The following is a 23286-nucleotide window of genomic DNA, read 5'->3' as shown; positions in this document are numbered from 1 at the left end:
AGAAAAGAGTTGGAAGTGCACTTTGTCAAAACAACCCTATTAAAGTAAGTATGTGAGGCTGAGGTCCTGCCAAAAAAGAGGAATCTGCTCCTTTAATAAAGAACAAAATCTGAATCAATTACAGAGTGCTTGAAAATAAAATTTAAAAAAAGAACAAACTCCAAGGGCAAAAAAAAAACTTTATACTGATGTATTTAGGCTCACTACATGCTGAAAGTCAACCCAGAGCTATACATTATAGCAGTAGTTCTCAAACTCTGGTACGTGTACTCTAGTGGTACATGGGGAAAATTCATACTTTCACATTTACATGGTGGTACTCGGATGTTTTCTCAGGTGGTCCAGAGTATAAACAGTTGGAGAACCACTGCATTAGACCATTAGACTGCCCTCTGCTGTATGAAGTGAATGAAAACTCCTTGTGCTGAAACATAAAAGAGCATTAAAGCCATATTTGTGTAAATGCCTTTCTAAAGTTAATAAAAAAATGTAATAATATATAAATAAATAATAAAATGTATACTAACACCTGTTTGGCCTGTTATCTTTTTGCCAGGGCTTCAGGAAGAAGAAATCTGATAATCTGACTCCGCTTGTTTACATGACGTCTGCACTGAGTCAACAGCCTGGGGTAAGTGGTAATGACTTTTTTTTTTCTGGTTGGATTTTTAGTGTAATTTGGTGGTTAAATAGCGACACGGTGACGTGGTTCTGCGGTCTACAGAAAGTTGGTTCCACTCCAACACAAGCATTTGGCTGAAAGCCAAACCGTGTCACTCTGCGTCGGCCGCTTCAGGTCGGTGAGATACTGCTGCGATGCCTTTCACCAGACAGAAGTTCCGATACGAGCTGGAAAAAAAAGGTCACTAATGTACTGATAGAGACACAGAGTAGGTACAGTATCTGAAGATAATTTATAGCTTTATTGAACAAGTCTTTTATTGTGTGGTTCAAAGTGTTTGGGCTTCTTTCCTGGAGATAATGACGGGCAATTAGTGAGAGCAGACCTCGTCTCCTCTGCATAACAACGACCCACGCTCGGAGAAACACAGTGTTTGTGTGAATAATGAAGTAATACATGTGATAAACATGATTTTTTTCTTTCCCGTATTGTACATCAGCATTGGAGAATTACAACCTCATCATTCTTCCCCTCGCCGAGCCGTTTTTTTTACGTGTGTTATTATTATTTTTATTTTTTTTAATTCAGTACTTCTTTTAAGATGCATAGATTTAACTGACTGTCTTCAACTGCATGATACATGAATGTAGGAAATGTATCTGTAAACAGTAGGAGCTAAAACAGAGGGTATAAAATGATTTAATGGCGTTAAAAGTATTGCAGTTTCTGCGTTCAGTGCCGTGATTCTCAATTATTTTCGCATTTTCTGTAATGCCTCCCATTGGGGACAGAAATGTTTTCGGGAACCGAAACTGAAATACTATTGAAAACCTGATAACATGTATATTTTTTACCTGTACAAACCACTGTATGAGTTGCTGCCACCTAGTGACCGGAGGCTTGCTATCATTCAAACATTACAGCAGTGGTACACTTATGTCCATATTCTGCCCCACTCTTTGAGAAGTACTGATTAAGTCTAACAGCTTTCATGCACAGCTAAAGTTAAACATCAGAAAAATGATGTAAATCTCAGCTTCTGTGTCTGTTTATTTACCACAGTATGTCAGTTTTATTGCTTTACTGCATTGATTCCTAAACTTTATAAACTGCTTACCACTTCTGTAAATACTGGGTTCTCTAAATACCCTCGCTCAAACCAATTAAAATGCAGTAGCATGTACTTGCACTTCACACGGCCGACGTAGTTTTTTAAAAGTTCTGATTCCCCCAGGTACCACAAGTGGTACACGAACCACAGTTTGAAAACCACTGTTTTAGAGAGAGTTAACACACTTCCAACATCTCTGTTGGAAGAGTGTGATGCTCCTCGTTGATGAAGGACCTCTGATGGTCATGAGCAAACGGAGCGTGTCTGTGTTCCGTAAAGTTGATGATTAGCAGTCACTCTATGTTGTGCATCCACGTGACACAAATGGAAACTCACAAGGACGAGATGATTGCAATCGCTCGCCCGCTGTGAGGGCAAGTAACCAGGGCATCTGTACAGAGGGTGAAGAATTTAAACACGAAAATCCTGGACCAAATTTTAGAAAAATTACAGTTTAATATTTGCCAACATATGGTCACGTTGGTGTGGAACATACACTGAAGTCAAAGAATTTCAGCGCATTATGCAGCCGCGTCCCCCAAGGGGAGGTCAGTGGAGGTCAGGGGAGGCTGAGACCACCCTTAGAAAATTGCTGTTCACCCCAGTGCCTTGTCTTTTTAATGAAAAGGAGTGAAGGACGTATCCTAGAAAACCACAGTGCGTTTTCGGTGTGTGTTTTTATTAGATAGGATGGTAGGTTGAAAGTAAAGATAAAAGAGAGAGGGAGAGAGAGAGAACCCGTATTTGGCAGTTTTGGGGTAGAAGTAAAATAAAGCACAATCTAATTTGATTCACATTACTTTCCTTGTTATCTTGAGGGAACAGCAATGTCGTATAGACCACGGCGCCATCGTTGAAGGATCATTACATTTTCATAATAAAACTTATTTCAGTCTCTGTTCTGTTAGTATCGCAGTCTGAATGACCTCTTGTTTTGAAACATTGCCAGATTTTCTTTTAATGAAAAAAAGTAAAGGGATATGACTGGATTCTTTTTGAATGTAGTAAATTAGGAAAAAAATGTCACTGTGTGCCACTGTGGCCCTGTACCGGTCCCTGCACCAGTCTGTCTTTGTCGTCCGTTATTATCCAGCCCTGTTATGGACAAACGTATGTCTTAAAGATAAAACGGTAACAGCGAAGCGTCCACCGAGACTTCACAACTCACTTCAAACAAATAACCACGGCCCCTCTGTGCTGACGTACTGCGTCTTAATCAACGCACATTATAAAGTGTAATAATGGTTACGGCCGTTTTGAGAGACACTGGAGTTAATCCTAAGGCCACTCACGGGGGCAAAGACCCAACATGGCTGGGAAGCATAAACCGAACCAGGCAGCCTTGTATCAGATACTCTTTAACAGTGACTTCAGCTGTATCCACTTGAAACGACGCAGCTCTTCACAGTGTAATTGTGTAAAGATGGTATCAATTCCCCGTCTAACATGGTTTTAGGAGTGAACATTTGAATGAAAATGCACCAGAAAAAAGAGATCCATCAAAGCCACATGTCTAATGTTTTTTTTTATGCTAATTCAATCGAAGTCAGAGCTATGTAAACAAAATCATTACCCAAGGCTGGGGGAATAATTGATGTCTTCAGAAACGCTTCCTAACACTGAAACTGTTCTCTTTGTTTTTGCGAGCACCGGTGACGTTCGATTAGCAGCGAGCATCAAAGGGTGACGATAAAAATGACAGCTCTTGTTCACGACGTTTGGATCTTCAATATATCGATAGGTTTCAGTCCACTTGCCTGGAGATAAATCACTTTTTGACCTGCTGTGGTGTAGCCGTTACAGCAGAGGACGGTTTTTACTGAGCACCAATATTTTATCGGTAATGTCTGAGTAATGGTTTAACTAAGCACCTCTTATACTTAATTTTCTCACAAGAGCCTCGTAGTTCCGTTCGCCGTGGGTGAAAAAATAGAGAGAAAACATGTCCTTCAAAATGATGGATAGACTGAGGCCTCTGTCTTTTTTCATCTTTAAACAAGTTCTCTATTAAAGTATTACTTTATAAAGACCTGACGCAGTATTGAATGCTAAGTATATTTGTTGATAATAAGTCAGATGATATTGATATATTTTAGAGTGACTGTACTTGTTAGCTGTCTAACAGCCTGCAGGTAAAATGACTGACTTTTTTTTCTTCTTCAATTTATTAATTAATCGTGAAAAAAAAAAAAACTTTGATGAGAAGACATCATAAAAATCCTATTAGAATCGGAAGCAAGCATCTCCCCATATTGGCTGGAATATTTATAATAAAGCCATCGGATCTGTTGTTCTCTCCCAAAGGACACCTGTGTCAGACGGAGTTGACATTTTGGTTAATTACAAGATCCGTGTAGTTCACAATCCATTATTGGAGTTTTATCAGGTGATGACAGGGCCCCGATTGGCGTGTCAGACCAATAAAAGGTGCTCAGCTGTGGACGGACCTCTCTTTAAAAAAAAAAAAAAACCCCAGCTCATAATAAAAACAGGAATAATTTTCCAGCCATCTCATCCTTGTGGTTTTATATTATTCCCCCGCCCCCGCTGACAGACGGTCTGGGAAGAAGTGAGGGACTTGCATGTAGTCAGAAAAGATTATCAGAGCACCGGGCTTGATGTTTTGTTGGAGGAAGGAAAGCAATTAGAGTTAATTGCTAGTGAGAGGGCAGCCTGTGAATGGCAGATTGTGGAAAGGAGCTTCAGCTGGTAATAAACAAGTCATTAACTATTAGATCACGGGTGACCATAAAGCGAAGATGAGGACAGAAGGACGGTAGATTTCCAAACATGCGTGCAGGTACAGCACACGGGCAGTGCCGCTGTCCTTAAGGTTGACTCATCTGATCGGTTTGTTTTAAGAAGGTGAGCTCCGAACTGAGATCCATTTCATTTTGCAACAAGTGGATGTTTTCATTTGGCTTTATTAATTGCACAAAATGTAATGCATCAGAAATGACACTAATCAGACAAATAGCTGCTTTACACTGTGTCTCCACTGACTTGATGGATACCTGTTTAATCATAGTGGACGTTTCCCCTTGATTGGATGCTTGGGAGCATGATGATAGCATTAAAAAAAAAAGGTGGATTTGAAATGCTGGGTGCAGCCAGTGCTGGCTCATTGCCTGGAATTATGACAGAACCTTGCAGTCACTCCACGTTTTGAACACCTACAGTGGCAGCTGCTCACATCGTCTTGTCACACATTTCTCTCCCAGCCTCAAAAAGCCTTTTACAGCGTGTAAAAAGTTTCAGAGTTTTGCATAAATTGAACGTCTCATTTAGGAAGCCCTGTTTTATATTCATTCATCATATGAATTTGCTTTATCCTGTTAATGATGCCTCGGGGAACTGGAGCTAATCCCAGCAAGTTGGATGGAAACGACCGCAAAGAGAGGGTGATAGAAATGAAAGGCTTTAATTCTGGGCCTCTCGGTGTCACTGACCCGCGTTAGCGTTTTAACTCGTAATCTCTTAGATGCCTTGTTTCATAGACAATAGACAATATTTACGATGTGTCATTTCCATTTTGCAGTACAGAATACAGTGTTAGCACGTTAGATGAATTTATATTGAGACATAGTTTTGAAATATTTTGTTATATATTTGATGGAGAACAAGCCAGAGTCACACTCATGTACCTAGTAAAGCAAACTTGATACATTTCATAATGGGGAAAAACATTTTGTTAAACATATATATATATAAATATATACATGTATTTAAATATATTTGAGCATATGATTTAATGAAAATAACAATTCAAATCCATAGTGCGTCCAACAGCTGTTGAAGGTTGGTCTCTTAAGTTAAGTATTGTTAATTCTTAACAAGTAATAAGTAAATATTGTTTGCTGAATCAGCAAAAATTAATGTAATTAGTAATTGTAAAATTATCCCGTCTTACCACAAAAAAAAAAAAAAAAAATTCTGGTGTTGATTAAAATCTTAAATCTTGACCTTGAAATAAAAATGAAATAAAAATGTCATCTGAATTAGAGCTGGCTCACTTTAACACTTATGAATCACAGAGTTTGGTCGAGAGAGAAGAAAACAATTGGATGGCAAAATATGTCACACTTCCAAAACACTAAGAAGAGTGTTTTCTCTCTAATTTAATTTCGTCCCCTCACATTTTGCCCAGCTTGATTCCCCATCAGCCCGTTCTCTGCGCTGACCTCGGATGTGTCATTGTCTTCCCTTCCCCGTTCCTCCACAATGAGGCGAGATAAAAAGCTGGTTCCTCTCGCACCGTTTCTACATAATTAGCTCAGGATAATCTGTAAACCCCAGCTGAGAGGAAGAGACTTGTCAACAGCCTCTGTCGCCTACCTGCCATAATCAGGAAGAACGTATGGAGGAGTGTGTGTGTTTGTGTGTGTGTGTGTTTTGTTGGGACTTTGCTTCTCAGAGGTGTGTGTATGTGCTCAGCCCAGCTTTTTGGCAATGTTAAAAAATCAAACAAAAACAAATTAGACCTTGGAGCCAAATGGGTAACCGAACTGACCAACTGAATGTCACTTTAATGTAAGACAATATTTGTGTTTATCTTTATTTGTTATAGATGGACAACACATTAATGAAGGTAAATGTATATGCACCCAATAGTAGCCAAAAGGCTAATTGCCATTGGCAGTCCCCCGTCAGAAGGAGCATGGCAATGTAGCATGGTAGCCACAAGCTATACATCGTTGTAGGCCATTGGTTATAGACCATTAGGGTTAAGATGTGGCTGTTAAAATGAATACAAGTAAATAAAAATATTAGGTCTGTTTTTGAATATCAGTTTGCTGAAACACAATCGACGATCTGATTGGTCGATTGTTTATCCCATAAAATCTAATGTAGTTTTCTTCATATACTGGTAGTTGGTGGGAATGAAAGTTGGACTTCTGCATGACGATGCGGGCAAGCTGTTAAAGAGGTTGTTTTCTTGTTGTTTTTTAAGAAGTTTTTGAAGGAACTTATGATGTGTACAAGCCTCATCAAGATGCACAATGATAATTAAAATCTCCTAAATATCTGTAGCTAAATTTGTTTGAAATTAATCACTTAATTACAATTAATTGTGATCATGATTATTCATGATTAATCACGATTACTTATCATAACGATTAATCACGGCATTCATTTCCAGCTACTTTGTGAGAAATGAGTAAACGTTAACCGTTTGTCATGCTTATTAATCGATTGTGGTAAAACAATTTCTTAGGAGACGACCACTTATTACAACACCTCTCTTATCCGTGTCGTTACACTTCACACACACATGCAGTGACAGCGATGGTGACTCACACCAAATCGTAACCCTACATCCATTTCCTTTTTTTCCATTTACCTCATGGAGCTGACGCCATCAACCACACTCTGACCTTTTTCACACCGCCGCTCTTGCCACTTCCCATTAACAATCCCAGGTCATGGGGCCATATGAAGCTGTGGTTCCAAACCTTACACTGCTTAAGTGACGGCATGTCAGTTTCCCACAATTCACCTCCACCAGGCTGCTGGAGACTGAATAGTTATTTCCCGCGCCGAATTTCCTCCAGTACTGATGGATAACTAATGGGAATTGCTTGACTGCTGCCGAGCTCGATGACATCAATGCGTTCCCGGTCGGCGCAGCTAATGCCTCTTAGGAGGACCCCGCCTCCCCCACCATCCACTCCCACTCTCTATCGTTCTTTTCGACCCCTCTTATTTGCTCCCTCCTGCCCTCTGTAGCCATCGCTGAGCGGCAGCTGAACCGGAGGTAGGGATGTCACAAAGTGCCACGACTGTGTTCATTTCTGTTTTTAGGCAAGTTCCTAGAATAGAACAGCGTTCGCAGAGTGTCGAGCGGAGGCTAAACCCCAGAGGCTAGCTGGTTGGGCTGACATCCTCTACTCAAGAGCAAGTCTTTCTCACTCCACGCACATACACAGGATATCCACTAAGATGAACTTTCCATAATTTATTGCAGTCACTGTGAACGCATTCACAGACATAAATATATTTACACCGTCTTACACACTCGTAGCTCGTTGCACCGATTAGATTTCACTCCCCTTTATAATTAAAGACCGAAATGCTCTTTGTAATATAATATTTATAGCAGCTATTTTAAATGAAAATTTGCAACCCCGCCCACCCGCCCGTCGCTGCGGTAATAACCCTATAAAACAACCCAACAACCACCGGTGAAGTGTGATTGGTTTCGACTGTGAGGAATGAGTAAACTGGCTGCGTGGTGAGGACCTGTGTCAGTCATGGCCTTCACGTCACTTTGTCTCATCGTCAGGGCTGCTCCCTCATCCATGATACTTCCTCCTGAATTTCATCTAACCCATCACAGGATTTTGATCCTTCATCTGTGTCGAAACACAGATGAAGTGATAACACCGTGATAACACTGCAGTTGAAACACACAGTAGATGATGTCGTAAAAAAGGTCCCACAAGTAGAAATATATTTATTTGAAGTAGTTGCATTCAAAACTTTTGTTTGAAATTTCAGATCGACAACTTCAAAGTCCAAGGCTGACGTTTAGTCATGTTAATGATCAATTTGTTAATTGAGTACTGGTACTTTAACACTGGTCTTCAGTAAAAATATACTCCATAAAAATGCCTAAAATAAACCAGAGCTTTTTTTATTCCCTTGTGATTTTGTAACTAGCGCTGAGAATGTTATTTTATTTTTATTTTAATCACTATTAAATGCAACTTTTACCCTCAGAGGTGTCAAACTCATTTTGCTTCACAGCCCGCATACAACCTAATTAGCTGTCAAGTGGGCCGGACCAGTCCAATCATAACATAATTAACTATAAATAACAATAAGTCTGTGTTTTTCACCTTTGTTTTCAAGTACAAGTATATTAGATTACATATTTATTCATATTTAATCAAATATATTGTTACAAAAAATATCCTGAATGTGAAGTGTTTGCGTATTTTTCTCATTTTCAAAATTCATCAAGCGGCCCGGATCTGTTCCTTATACACAGTAGCATTTTGAGATTTTCTTTTTTAAATCTCAACTTGCGCACAAATTATGTAAAGAGATCGAATTAAAACCCAAAGAATTTTTAAAATTTTCAATGAAGATTATCATCATGATCGTCCTCGTGTATTAATTGTGGTGAGGAAAAGGATACAAACTTTATTCGATGAAGAAAAAAAACATTAGACAACCGTGTTTCGAAAAGCTACAAATGGATTATGACAACAGTGTTTCGAAAAGCTACAAATGGATTATTTTTACAACTTGAGGAGCGTTCCATATCATCAGAAACCCCTCGGTGCCCTTCAGATGTTAACGGATCTTGTCATGTTACAGGGCCTCCCCAAAGGTCATACACAGCAAATTGCCGTTGCAATGGTATGAAAAGGCTCAAAAGGGGTTTTGTTGGACTGAAAGAGAAGGCAGCCATCAGCCCCGGGTCGTCTTGCATTTAATGTGACGCAGCAGTGCAGTGTTCTGCTGACTCGTAGAGATGCACAGTGTGTAGGATCTTGACTGACGGCCAGATTCTCCTGCTGTATACGCCTCGAACAGGCACCAAGGAGAAAGCCTTCCTTCTTTCCTTCCTATGAGTCATGTACTTTCCTGCACAAGGGCCTCTGATCCCAGGAAATGCGGCCCCTGGGTTTTTGTAAATGCACATGATCTTAATACCAATGGACAGCCTGCGTTCTTTCTGAGATTTCTAAGACTAAAACCTAAGATAAAGGAATGAACCTTCTCACTTTCTCCCACTTTCTCACTGTGTTACACAGTCCATACTTAGCCATCCGTGATCATGTTTTAAAAAAACGAGCTTTTGGAAGGGCGTCATTGTTGTCACTTTGCGAAGTGAAAGTCACTAGATGGCAGCATTGCAGCTCATTTTTTGATATATTTCAATAATTAGGCCACATCTGCACCGCTATATTGATATCGGTTGATATCAGAATCGGAAATTAAGTGTTTTAGACAACAATGGTGTATCGGATAACGGCAAAAAGTTGATATCAGAAACCCCTTTTTTGGAATTTCTGAGTCATATCTGTCAGTATCTGCGCATGTTTATTCATAACCAAAAACTGTCTCTTGGTGGAAAAACACTGATTATTAAGGATTTTAAGAAAATCTGTCATTTTTAAATGACAGATTTTTTAAGTGCCTGTTGCGTTTTATTGAATTTCTAAGACAGGTGGACACACCAAAGTAAAAACTGCAGGTTCTGACAGAGGCACTTTCTGGTTTAGTGCTCTGTACTGCTCCCGTGTTCATTTCTGCCCAGCTTCATCTGCTCGCACCTTCTTCCTGCAAGATCCCTGTGGTCGACCCCATTTCCAGCAGCTGTTCTCTCCAGAAACATTCTGATAAATCACCCACACACTACCCAGAGTGGAAAGTAAATGTTATTGCTCATAACGAAAGTAGAACATCTAACATCGCACTGTATATTTCTCAGGAGTAGAGTTGAACCAAAACTGACCTTGTTTTTAAAGCTTGTAAAGGTCTGGCCCCAGCTGTCTGCACAAATGTTAGGTGTGAGCTCACAGTCTTTGGCTGTCCTTAAGACCTAGATCTAAAGATCACGCCTCTGCTAATTGGCTTAGTGGACTCGAAGCTTGTCAATTAATTATGGATGTCATCATTTGTATTTCTACCCTTTCTTTTGCTCCGGTAATTAGTTGCTGTTTTCGTTTTGTTGCTTGCTCTTCTGAATCGTAGTGCGTCAATTTTCCTTTCTGTTTCTTATTTTGACTTATGACTTATTTATTATTTACAAGTTGTTAGTTTGTGACCTTGACCTTAATGATGTCGAGAATCTATTTTATCTGTTTTTCTGCCTTTAGTTAGAACTGTGTGCAATTGTATAGATGAAAATTCCTTCATTGGTATTAGTCACGGAAATACAATTTATAAAATTGTATTTCTTTTTTTTTCTTTTTTTTTTACACACTGTTTCACATGTTGGTACTTTACTTAAAATTACTACCATTAAGTCATTATATATATTAAATTTCAATCTATAATTTCCATTTGAGGGCATTTAAATGCCATTAATACTCTAAATAAGAAATAAATACTCCCTAAGACTTACCACGAAACGATTACAGGACATAAGTCACTAGATGGCAGCATTGCAGCTCATTTCTTTGATATATTTTAATAATTAGGCCACATCTGCACTGCTGTATTGGTATTGGTTGATATCAGAGTCAGAAATAGTTAAGTAGGATTATGACGTAAACAGGATTATACCGTCTATAAAAAAAGAAAATAAGATGCGCATATGGCGCAATGCTGCTCGGCGTAGGTTGTGGCAGAAAAGTGAACGTAGTCGGATGTGGCGCGCGGTTGAAAATACGCAATATGGCATTTTACAAACATTTACATCAGTAAAGACATTAGTCAGCGGTTGTTCGTATCTACTGATGTTTGTAAGTCAGATGTTCGCATCTGGGGAGGGTGCTCTATTTTACTGCTGCACTTACGTTAAAAGCAAAGTCTATGTATACATTGGGTCAGTTGTTATTTATCAAGATGACCGATCACCGCTGAAGTGATACTGTATCTATGGAACCGTCTTCTTTACCACCATTGATGATGTTTGCTCTCTCAACATCAACACATACAATCATCCATTTGTCCTTTCACAGAGGATAAGTAGAAGAGCTTTGGGGCTTTAAAAAAAACCACCATAAAGAGGCTAACACCATGCATATCTTCAGGAAATGAATCCTGTTTAGTTGCAGATAACATACACACCAGTCGGTGATCGTCAGGAAAATCCATTCTCTGTCATCATTCGGCTCAAAGCGAAATGTCTTTTCCGAGGAAACAATCTCATTTACTCTCTCAGTAACTCTGTGTAATTATATGGGCCCCTCGTGCCTGTGTGCCTTCACGGCATGTATGTGACGTGTGAGTCAATGAATGCACGGAGATGACTGGCATTGTGACAAGCATCACCGTCGCTGTCGTGTAGCCCGTTAGTTTCAGAGACTTCTCCATCGTTCCGTGGGCTCATGGAGCTAAAACACTCAGGTCAGGGACGACAAGTGTGTGTGTGTGTGTGTTAAGACATTAGTTCCTTTCCTGGCTCGTGTTTGGAACCTCTGATCAGTTGGCACAGCAGCGGCAGGCGGGTGCCTCACAGCTGCTGTCTTCTGTTGTCTGTTTACTGTTCTTTTAAGTCAAAGCCAGTTCTGGAATCACAGGAAGAAGGATATTTATCATCTTTTTTTTCTCTTTAAGTCTGTTACAACAAAGAAGGATATTTATCATCTTTTTTTTTTCTCTCTTTAAGTCTGTTACAAAGAACCTAAAGACGGAGCTAAAGACCTGTTAAACAGCACCAACCTAATTTATTGCAAAAATTCAGAGCATTGGCCCACTTTTTCTGCTTGGTAAGCATCTTCTCTAAATATGTGAGGCCATAAGGAATATTTATAGTTTAGTTTGGGTTTATATAGTCTGCCTGATTTGAATTATTACTGTGGCGCACCCAATGTATGTGGATAAAGATAGAAAGCCATTTAGCACCGTTTTACAACGTCCAATATCGAAATAAGTGTTTTTCAAATGGTGGGTAGCAGGGCAAAAGGGGTCGCAAAAGTAGATTTGATGGTCCTTCAAGGCACTGTCTTGGTATTTTTTTTTTTTTGCTTTTTTAGCCAAAATGTGGCTCATTTCTTAAAATATTATGTTGTACAACTGAAGATTGTTTTTTATCAGGGACCAGTACGCTGTGCATCACGTAGTGTATAAAAACATGCATTGATGACAGAAAAACTGGGCAGAAACCGACAGGAAACCACACCTGGTGGTGCTGACTGTGGTCAGACGGTCATTTTGTCGCAGCCTTCCCTATTTATCTGGGATGGGATTAGGGTCAGATCTCTGGATTTTACCCTGTGACCTCGGTAATAAGACATTCAAGGCCACCACATTGCATTCGAGGAAAATCGATCTAAGTCAAATTATTCGGTGTCCTGCTTCCGAGTCTGAGGTGCAGTGTTTCTTAAAGACACTGCAGAGATTTTGTAGTTTTTATACTCAGGTTAGGAGTATTGTAGTTATTAAAACCTGTAGAATTATCAATTATTATTAAATCAAAATTTCCTTTGATGAACTGTCACAAGGTGACTTTCTAACATCCAACAGGCATTCACTGGCTCTGAAAATACATTTATTGGCAACGTTGGAGTCTTAATATGTAGAAAATAATGTTGTGCCAGGGCCACGGGGTCTGCGAAGTGGTTAGTGCCTCTGCCCTCTGCCTTTCAGCCGGAATGTCACGTGTTCAATGGTTTGACTTCTGCTCTTTAGTCTGGAGAGTGCATGTTCAGCCTGTGTGTGCATTGGCATAATAATATTGGATTATTGTGAGCCTCTAAATTGACCACAGGTATGAATGTGCATGGTTGTTTGTTTTTGGTATGGGGCCCTGTGATGGACTGGTGAGGTGTCCACTGTAAATTCGCATTAGCTCCCGCAGCATCCCTGAAAAAGGATTAAGCCGTAGACAAGAAATCACCAAGTGTTGTACCACCACTCATGGAACAGGAAATACAATCTGTTTTCTTGTGTGCAGAAAAAACTTTTCCATATAGTCACAAACAGCACTCTTTTGTATGTTCTCTCCTGCAAATAAACCTTTACACCCTGTTTACTCTTGCGCGATTGAGGAGGGACATGTTTCTCACCTGTGTCCCTCACCCTCTGTGATCCATGCCCTTAGAAACCCGTGCACGTCCATGTCCAAGTGCGTGACCCCTGAGCAGAGGCAATCACATGCAGTCATACACGAGAGCCTATAAATAACCTCTATCTCAGCTATAATCTCACACTTCACGTGGCTTGAACAGACTGAAGAAGTCTGGTTTCAGACATATGCTAATCAGCCTGCCTGAAATGTGGGGGTGGCTGATGATGCGGCCGTCAGTTTTCCACCTTCAGATTATTAGTTCGTTTTTAAACGTGTTGTGCATATTGTATATGCGTGTGTGTGTTTGTGTGTGTGTGCATTGCAACCTTAGCAAACTTCACTAACAGCAACATCAGTTAGTACCACTATTGACATGTGCATGTACATGACAGTGTGACGCAGAAAAAGTTAAATATTGCCATTCATCATTATTGTCTCTATTGTATTGCATGTCATATTGTGTTGATGTAAATCAGGCTTCACAGTAGGAAAGAGAGAAAATGTATTTAAATAACTTTCTAATGAAGATTGTGGTTGGATGACGTCAGTTGTGTTCGTGTCAGCGGTTTAAATAATGTAACAATTTAAATTACGATTTAAAAAAAAAAACGTCAATTTATTTCTGTATTCCTATTTGGTCTATTTCAAATGAACTAAATTGCCCTGTCTGTAGTCCGTCTCCTGCTGCTTGTTTTCGTTGTAGGCCACAAAGGTTTTCCATTAAACTGCAGTGACATCTATTGGATAAACTGGAGAACTGTCTTCTTCATTATTGACGTTCACATTGATTAATCAGCCGTTTCTTATGCAAGACAAGTTATGACTAAGGTTCGCCTCTGACCCGCAGCCCCTGACCTACTTATTTCACTAACTATCAAGTGGTAAAACAAGAAACCGAGTAGTAAAACGTTAAGGAAACAAATTAGTCTTCACAGTAAATACAAATCTTCTGTATCAGGGTCAAAATTAAGTAAAAACTTTTTTTTGACCATGGATCTCTTACATGCTGACAAGCTACTGATGCTGACAAGCTACTGATGTTTGTTTGTTTGTCTGTTTGTTTGTTTGTTTGTCAGCAGTGTTGTTTGTTAAATTAGTATTCTGCTGATGCACCATGTGTCTAGAAGCATCAACCAAATGCCTGAGACCTGCAGCAGCAGCAGCAGTGTTGTTGTTGTTGTGCTCCCACCTGGATATGTAAGCTTCACTTGACCATACACTGGAGGCATTTTTTTAAAATTATTTTATTGAGTTAATTATGTGACTCAGCATATTAGCTTCAGAAACTATGTATGTAATGCAAATGTATGTGTTTATATATTTTGGACATAAAACAATGTTAAAATAAATATTATAATTGTATAATAATAATTTACTCAGAATGGTTAAAGGGGTAATCAGCATTAGTTTAATTTGGGAGGAACAACTGCTGAGTTATTTTTTTAAATAACTACCCTCCAGTAGGGGGCACTCTAGACGTTCTGTGGTGTAAAGAGATTGGACTGCAGAATGCAGCATGTAGCATGTACCAGCTTGTGCTTCTTGGGTCTTTTCCAGTCCTGTACTGTAGGTGCTTTTTTTTTGCTAAAGTTTTGATATCATTAAATTTGTACGTACACTGAGAAAATGAGTTGTTTACCTAGAGTCAAATTACAAAATTAAGATGTTTTTTTTTAAGTCCGTGAATTAGATTTATGCGTCGTAGTGTTTAAATGAGATGTCAGAGATGTTGTTTGGAATTGTGTGTCTGCCTTTGGTGAGTCCAGCACAGGCTTCAGAGACTTTGGCCGTCCTCTTCGGTCGACCTGCTCCAGGCAGTTTTTCACATCTGCTACTGTATGACTCTCCAGAGACATTTCCAAAGAACACACACACACACCCACACACACAGAGAGAGAGAGAGAGAGAGAAACACACAGAAACACAAAGTTAAATTCTTGTGTATCATGTACTTATTGGTCATCGTATTAAAGCTCACAGGAGAGTCAGTGAGTTACTGCCGCAGACTTAAGATTTTTGTAAACAAGTTTTGAGGAGAACTGCGGACGGAGATAACTGTACTTGATGGTGGAAAGAAAAGAAGAATTTACATCTATCTAGTTATTGTGTGCGCCGCCCGTCCTTATGTATTTGCTTACATGGACATATTTTTGCCAGCATAGCAAACTGAGACTCCTATAGTCCTCTGCCTCTCTGTTAAAATGTTTTAGGGCACACAGTGCCTCAGGTCTGATTTATCTGAGTCGTCCTATATTGGATTTGTATAGCTATGATAAACAGTTCAAGGCCATAGCATGGGTTCGCCCTATAATGATAACAATTCTTTATTTATGGCATGCAGTAAGCTTCGCTATTTCCTCGTTTGAACCTTGTGCATAAAACCTCTCGGAGCAGCAGAGTGAATTTTTAAATTAGTTTTGCATGTGTTACAGTTACAGAGGCCTTTGAAGTTCCCCTAATAAACAGGTTTGTGAAGGATACAAGAGAGGAGAACAGGAGCTCTTTCATGCATATATTCTGATACACTCAGCATTGAGCCAAGAAGGTAAAGACTTCTAGGCTCCAGGTCAGAAAGTTCCTGTGCAAACTTTAGACATTATTTTCAAACTCTAAGGGTTTCAAAAAGTTTAAAAATGCTCCAGGACATTTAAGAAAAAATAAATGTATATACTGTATATAACCTTGGCCGACCTTAACCACCAGAAGTGGAAATTTTACCCTTTTTCCCATAAAATATGCTAGCAGGTCATTTGGATCAGTTTTTTTTATAACATTTTCTTAACATCATATCGTTTGAATACATTTTACTTACACAACTATTGTCTCTCTGTTGAGCTGAGTCTTTGGTTGTACTATTATACGTTTGCATTTTATTATCTATTTATTGAAAATAGCACCATTTTGCAAGTCTAGCTCATTTTTAGTTTTTTTTTTAAACTATTGATGTTGTTTTACCCAAATAATTTCATGTATCTTGTGATTTTAGATGAAAAGCTAACGTCTATGTTTCATATGAGTGTGTCGAAAACTAGCCTTGGCTTTTTGTTAGATCAAATTTATTGGAAAGCTTATTCCACAAAAGTATTTGATATTTAAAAAGAAATGAGAGTAACCTACCTACCTACAAGGGTTCTTTGAATTTAAACGTTTATAAACGTTTTTATTTTAATAAAAAATAAAAGTATTTATTTAAATCTAAATAGTAGTGATTTTTCTCAAATAATTTTATATAAAATATAATTATTTTCTAAGCGCTTGTGGTTTTTCATTCGTTAAATATTTATGCCCATGGTGTAATATGAGATATGGCCGCTAGAGAGAGACAAAGACAAATGCATGATTTGAACAAACATTTTAAAATGACAGATATACCGCAGAAAACGTACACAAAATAACCCCGGGAAGTGATGACAACAACCACGATGACCTCCAACCCCGACAGAGTTATTTATTAAATTCCCCACTGTAACACGGCACTCCCAGCAGCCGGTAGCACGCTCTGGTTGCTCTACTAGAACCACTGCTGCCAATCTGCACTTCATTAGACTGATTGCCTGCCAATATGAGCTTTTCCTTTTGCCTGTCCCGTAGCTCTTTTGGACTCTGTGATTAAAGAGGAACCTCGTAAATAAACCACTGCCTATAACCGGTTTCCTCATCGCATCAAAGTCACACGGAAGTTGTAAGCTGTCCTCATAATTGCTGCAACGCTCAGGCACTTCTTGAGCCTCCCGGATTGCCACTAAACTCACCCTGTGGCTCAGAGGTGGAGCCGTCCACCGATTCAGACAGAGGCCGTTCATTTTCACATGTAATGAGGCAGGAAGAACGTTATTCTGATGAGGTTTAGAGCCGAAACAAATAGTTGAGGTTAGCGCTATTCGACTGACGTGGTATGAGAGGAGGGTTGGTACCTTCCTCCAATGTAAACGTATATTAATAACAGAAAATTTAAAAAAAAATCAACTTAAAGGTTAGTTTCAAATTAAACGTAACCCTCACTGGGACAACAGATGTCAGGCCAACACAAACCACGTAATTACCAAAGCATAACAAAAAGAAACAGCAGCGCCGTAAAATAGGAAACTGTGTGTGAAGTTGGCTAATTTATGGATGCCATTTATACTTTGTCAAAAATTACCTTGAACTGACCACTGCCTGATGGGAAACACAAACCACACACAAAGCCTGCTGGGAAAGAACACAATGAAAACAGTGGAACTGCTACATGGTTCCAAAAGAAAGTACTCAGAATATGGTAGGTTTTTAAAAAACAAATTTGGTCTTGAATATTGCTTCTTTATTTTGTACAGAGAATTAAACTTTTTTTTTTTGTACATTTGAAGGATGAAACTTTGTGGAAAAACTGCATAGCACAATGTAGGCCCTTTCAAAGGGACTTGAGGGTGGGGTGGGGGGGCAATATAAATACAATTCCTGGTCAGACATTCTGTACCACATTATATTATAAATACAAAACATTAGGCAATCATACATTTCCAGCTCTGTGTTTTGAAAAATAGAGGTTATACACGTCTAGGGTTAAGACAGGAAAAGCGGTAGGGTTTTATTGCTGAGGGAATAAACGTGTACTAAGTGGTAACTTAGTGCAATTTGGGCAAACAAACAGATACTTTGGTAAAAAAAATGCTACAATGCTGTTTTCTTTAGCCTGAGTTGCTGATACAATAACACACCTATCCTGTAGGCCTGAGGCCTTCTTCAACACAAGGCACTGTACGTAATGACTTGAATAAATGTGCTTTTGGGAAGAGCTGTGGTCTCTGTTACCGTGCCCAGTGCAAGTGCTCATCCAGCGTTAATTATTGGTGAAGTAAACGAGTGGAACGTACACAGTTGGCAGAAGAACCCGCTTCCTTCCTAAGTGGAAGCTGTGTTAACGGGCAGTCCAAAATATCAACAGGACAAATCACGTATCCTTGCTGGACAAGAGTAAAGAGTTTTTCATATGAAGTGCTCTAAGAGTTCAATAAGCTCTTCTTGTGCTGCATAAATATTAGGAACACTGTTTTGTTTCCCTAAATGTCTGTCACACATCCGTTGTGTCCAAAATGCAGTCGATCACAGTCAAAGATATTTCCGTTGTTTGTTTGTTTTGTTTTGTTTTTAAGATAGGTGGTACATGCCGTAGCCCAGAGGGGCAGCATAGAGTCCTAGCGGTGAGATGGGCAGCATGGATCTGTGGTGGTGATGGTAGGCAGAGTAAGACTGTCCGTACATCGACATGGCACTTAAAGACAGGGGTAATGTGAAGCCAGGATGCAGCGCTCCCGCAGCAGCCGCCGCCGCCACCGCCACCGTCTTGGCGTCAGAGGCCATCTTGAGCTTCTCCAGCTCAGCCTCCTGGAGCCTCTTGGCTTTGGCCCGCCGGTTTTGAAACCAGATTTTGACCTGGGTCTCTGTCAGGGTTAAGGAGGATGAAAACTCTGCCCTCTCTGCGATGGACAGGTACTGCTTCTGTCTGAACTTCCTCTCCAGGGCCAGCAGCTGCGACGTGGTGAAGGGAGTGCGGGGTTTCCGGTTGGTCTTGTGTTTTCGTAACTGACAGCCAGGATTGATATGACCTGAGGAATGAAACGGTTGAGATCTGATTAGGGTACAGTACGTAGGATGTGTTGTGTTTGTTTGTTCATATCCAGAGAATCATTTTGATTTAATGTGGATTTTGAAGACACAAAAAATCTTTCTTGTACATCACTGACAGCCCAGACAGTTTGTCAGCCCATCACAGACTCACACACAAATTTTAAATCCTGCACGTTTTTCTACTGCGTGGCTAAACCGACATTTAAAAAGTTTTTCTACTGCGTGGCTAAACCGACAATTATGAGGAATATCCACACAGAAAGTAAAGTTTTAGTAAACCAGGAATCGAACAGGTTGTAAGGCAGGAATTGTAAGCACTTCCCAATTATTCAGCCAAACTACAGACACATTTTAGTATTTTTTTCGAACCAAATGAACCGACCGATAGAACTCTTGTCAATCTAATTTTGCAAAGGAGAAACTTCTTTTACACAGATTGAAGTGAATGTAACCGGTTGGTTTTAAATTTGGTTCATTTCCATTCTTGCTATTTGTCCTTGTTTAGTGACAACTTATTGAGTCTATTTTTTCAACGTTAAAATGCTTCATAAATTAGTTATGAACTCACGGGACTGAGTGGGAAATACACTGTTGGTGGCCCAGGGCGCGCACTCCTCCGTCTCTGACGCCTCCGATTTTACCGGCGACAAAGGCGCTGGGGGTGAACTCTTTCTGCATCCCCCTGGAGAACTGCTTGACTCCCGGCACAGATACTCGGAGTTCAAACCTGGCGGAGAAAACGTGGGCTTTACGGCGGTAAACTCTCTGGCGCTTCTGTCCGTCGTTTTCCTGCCGGACATTAGCGCCTCCACGCTGAATGGATGATGTCGACGCACCGCTGGAGGCGACTTTTCCTCCTCTGTCTCTTCTGCTGAGGCCGCACGGTGACTGTCCTCTTTGGATGAATTACAGTCCTGAAAGGTCTCCCGTGATGCCATCTCTCCCACAGGTTTAAACAAAAATTTAAAAAAAAAATTAAAATAAAACGTCAAAATTTATCCGAGTGCTCGGAACCGGGATGGTTGCAGCCAGATTTGAGCCGCTCCAGGGAGCGCAGTGTTGTGGAACTGTCAAGTGTAGAGACTTTGTGGGAGTGTGTGAACACCTCACGTTTACTTTGTTAAATTCTGACCAATCACAGCTGAGCAGCGTGTTTATGAGTGGGCAGATGTTGCCTTCAGGAACAGTTTAAAACGGTCGACGTTTGTTGTGGTTGTTGTTCCAACGTCCCTTTATTACAATCGACTTTGAGCGTCGTTTCTGTAATTTAGCTTAAGATTATTAAGAACCATTAGTTCCTCTTTTGGACTTCATAACGTGTGGTTGCCCTTTTGGCTTTTCCTGTCGCAGTTAATCACATTTACGTATTTAGTTTTGTGTGCTTTGATTTATATAAACAATGCCAGGAACCATGTGGACAAAATATGACAACTGGAAAAAAAAGAAGAAGAGGCAACGGTAAAATACAATGTGTAACATAAAATGAGTGATAATTCAACACTATTTTATAATAATATTAAACAAAAGTTAAACAGTTAATTATTTAATATCTAGCTGGTAAGCTAAATTCTGGTAATACATCATTCTTGATGATGTATTTCCTCATTGCCTATTTTGTTTTTCTAATTATTCCGAATAGCCCAGCTGCAACAATACATTTTAAATTATGGATTTGCCCTGCAGTTCACCTCATAAGCCTGATAAGTGCAAACTCAAATTAACAATCAACAGAAGTCGGTAATGACAGCAATGATCCCTTTGCTTTCCTCTTCATCAGTCTCTCATGTGTTTACTGTGCTCTCGCGGGGGATTTCCATCTCGTACTATATCTCACAATACTTTTGTGTCCTTAGAGGGACGGGCGTCACGCTTAATGGACAGGCTGTATTTTCTTTTTCCTCAAAATTTTCAGCTCTGTCTACTTGGTGCCTAGACACAATCTGGATGAGACATTCACATGGCTGCCTCCATGTCTGTGGTCCCCTCGTTCTTTTGTATCTCTCGTCCTATGATTCAGTTCCATTTTCTATGCACATTACACATCAAGTAACTCATTGTGATCCTCCTGATGTAACTCTTTGGGAGTTTTCCACGGGAAATTTCACGCTACCATATGTCAGATAAAAAAAAACATTTCTCTTCCAATGGAGAACGTTACAGTCGAGCTGTTTGTTTGAAGAGATGGTCCTTTGATTATGGGCGGGGGGGGGGGGGGGTATATTTAGTTAAAAGGATGTGTAACTTGTCCATTTTCCCATGGACATGCTTCGCTAAGTAATTTAACCCAGGCTATTGCTAGCAGCTTCGTCCTTGAATGATCATGACTGTGTCAGACTACAGGGAAAACGTCACTGTTTTAATTTCCCCATTTATTGATCTGTCCTTATTTCCGTATCCGTTTTCTTTATCGACAGCTGCGTGAATTCTCATTAATGAAGGCTGCTTCCCTTAATGTCCCAACTATAGCTGTATCGTCCTGCTTGTATACAAAAGTAAAGATTATTGTTAAAATAAATGTTGAATTTTATACTTCCATTCAGAGTTTTTTTGAATAACAAGTTTTTTTTTAAACTCAATCAGGAGAACAAAGTTTAAACTTGACAAAAACAATTCCTGATAACTACAGTGCAGCACAGGCCAACAAAACCTTCCCGAATGTCAGGAAGTGGCGTGAGAAGTATTATTAAGTATTATTAGGTAGTTCAAAGAGATTAAGCGGGTACTGAGGGAACAAACAAGGATGGAGGATTTCAAAAACTCCCGGAAGGTAATTATTATTAATTATTTTTATTATTAAATTAGGTGTAGGAACAATGACTGCCAAAAACACACTGAATGACATTCACCAGGGGCCTGCAATAAAAAAAAAAAATAAAAAACAGATAGAGGAAGACCAAAATGGCTCCACTCCTTCAGAAGGGGTGCCTCCAAGGCAGATTTAAGTCTGCTGAGGAGGAACAGGGGGAAGATGACAAACACTGAAAGCATATAATTTGGACAGATGAGACCAAACCTGAACTTTTTAACCACAGTGTTGTTGTTTGTGTTTGAGGAGGAGGAGAGCCATATGTACCAAAGGACACTGTTCCCAAGGTATATGATGATAATAAGTCTGCAAAAAAGTTAGGAAGGAATAAAAAAATATGCTGAGATTTTCTGGGGTTGCCTGAGACTGAAGATGTTCTCAAACTATTAGGATTCAAAGGCAAAAGAGTACATTGGGAGTTTTGGGTTTTTTTTTTTACCAAGAAATTGACGTCAACCTTCTACATAAGATTACAAGGCAACTTACACAAGAATAGGAATTGTGCCATATCCCCGATATTAGATAAATCCTATAAAATACATATATTTTGCCTCTAATTCTCAATATATTTGCAATGTGCCTAACTTAAATCAAGTTTAGTCAGCATGCCAGAAGCTAGGACTCATTTCCCAGGATACAGCTTGTGCTGCTCTACTTTATAAAGTAGAGTTATTTCACAGACAATGAGAGGTCTGTGAAGGCGCCAGTAGGCGGCCAGATTAAAGGAGTGACTCCTCAGGGGAGAAACTGTTGCTCCTTTTTTTTTTTTTTTTTTTGCTCACGATCCCCACCTCTCTCTCTCCCTGCAGGAGCCCTGTCAGTCATTATTTACTAAACGTGTTCTTTGATAAGTGTTTTTGGCACGTTCTCCTCCTCGAGACTCTCCTGTCATTACCTCTTACCACTTTTTCATCCTTGTTAAGTTCATTAGTTTTATGGCTTTTCTTGTTTATTCACAGGATGGTTACAGCGTTCCTCCTTCGTCTGTTATCTCCTCCTTTATAATTTGTCTCTATAGCAGCGCCTTGATAATCGTGCAATCATTCATTCCTCACTCCCAGCAGTGTTTCTTTCAGCGCAGCTCTTCCCATTTTCTGACATGGAAAATTTCTTTTTTTTTCAAATTGTAAGAGATCCAATTACACATCCATCTATCAGACAAGAAATCTGATGAGAAAATCTGACAGCGAACAGGCAGTGGGACCTGTTTATGGGCCAACGTGAAAGGAAATAAAAATGTTCCTGGAATGTGTTACAGTCTATCATCACACCATAAAAAAGCCTGCTAATTGCAAATAATAATAATAAAAAAAAACTACTGGCAAGTGTTTTTCCTGTGGTATTTGGAGAACACAACCCATATTTCAGCTGAGCACCAGCTACAGCCTGCAACCAAATCAAGATCAACGCCACTAATGCCAAATCTCCGGTGCAGTTGCAATGGCATTTTA

The 23286-nt window shown here is 39.7% G+C and overlaps 1 protein-coding gene and 1 long non-coding RNA gene across 2 annotated transcripts in view; one reads left to right on the top strand and one right to left on the bottom strand.

Annotated features, from left to right (window-relative positions):
- LOC107990030 (uncharacterized) overlaps positions 1-23286 on the top strand; it is a 50211-nt gene that overhangs the window by 10531 nt on the left and 16394 nt on the right. The window contains exon 3 of the long non-coding RNA XR_001761570.2: positions 557-631. This is a non-coding gene — a long non-coding RNA (uncharacterized LOC107990030). The remainder of the gene's footprint in view (positions 1-556; positions 632-23286) is intronic.
- On the bottom strand, positions 17304-19980 carry msx2b (muscle segment homeobox 2b). The gene is made up of 2 exons (XM_008332287.2): positions 19598-19980; positions 17304-19007 (listed from the first exon to the last, which is right to left on the bottom strand). The coding sequence occupies exons 1-2, from the start codon at positions 19965-19967 to the stop codon at positions 18550-18552; spliced, it is 828 nt and encodes a 275-aa protein (XP_008330509.1). The 5' UTR covers positions 19968-19980; the 3' UTR covers positions 17304-18549.

The sequence above is a fragment of the Cynoglossus semilaevis genome, chromosome 19 (genome assembly GCF_000523025.1).
Source record: "Cynoglossus semilaevis isolate Cse_v1.0 chromosome 19, Cse_v1.0, whole genome shotgun sequence".
Lineage (NCBI taxonomy): Eukaryota > Metazoa > Chordata > Actinopteri > Pleuronectiformes > Cynoglossidae > Cynoglossus > Cynoglossus semilaevis.
Note: the sequence above shows the minus strand (reverse complement) of the source record. Positions and strands in the feature narration are given on the sequence as shown.

Excerpts from the sequence above, each read along its gene's own strand:
- msx2b (XM_008332287.2), bottom strand. The coding sequence starts at position 19,967 with ATGGCATCACGGGAGACCTTTCAGGACTGTAATTCATCCAAAGAGGAC. Across the intron at positions 19,008-19,597 it reads TGTATTTCCCACTCAGTCCC|GTCATATCAATCCTGGCTGT; the intron begins GTGAGTTCATAA and ends TTCATTCCTCAG.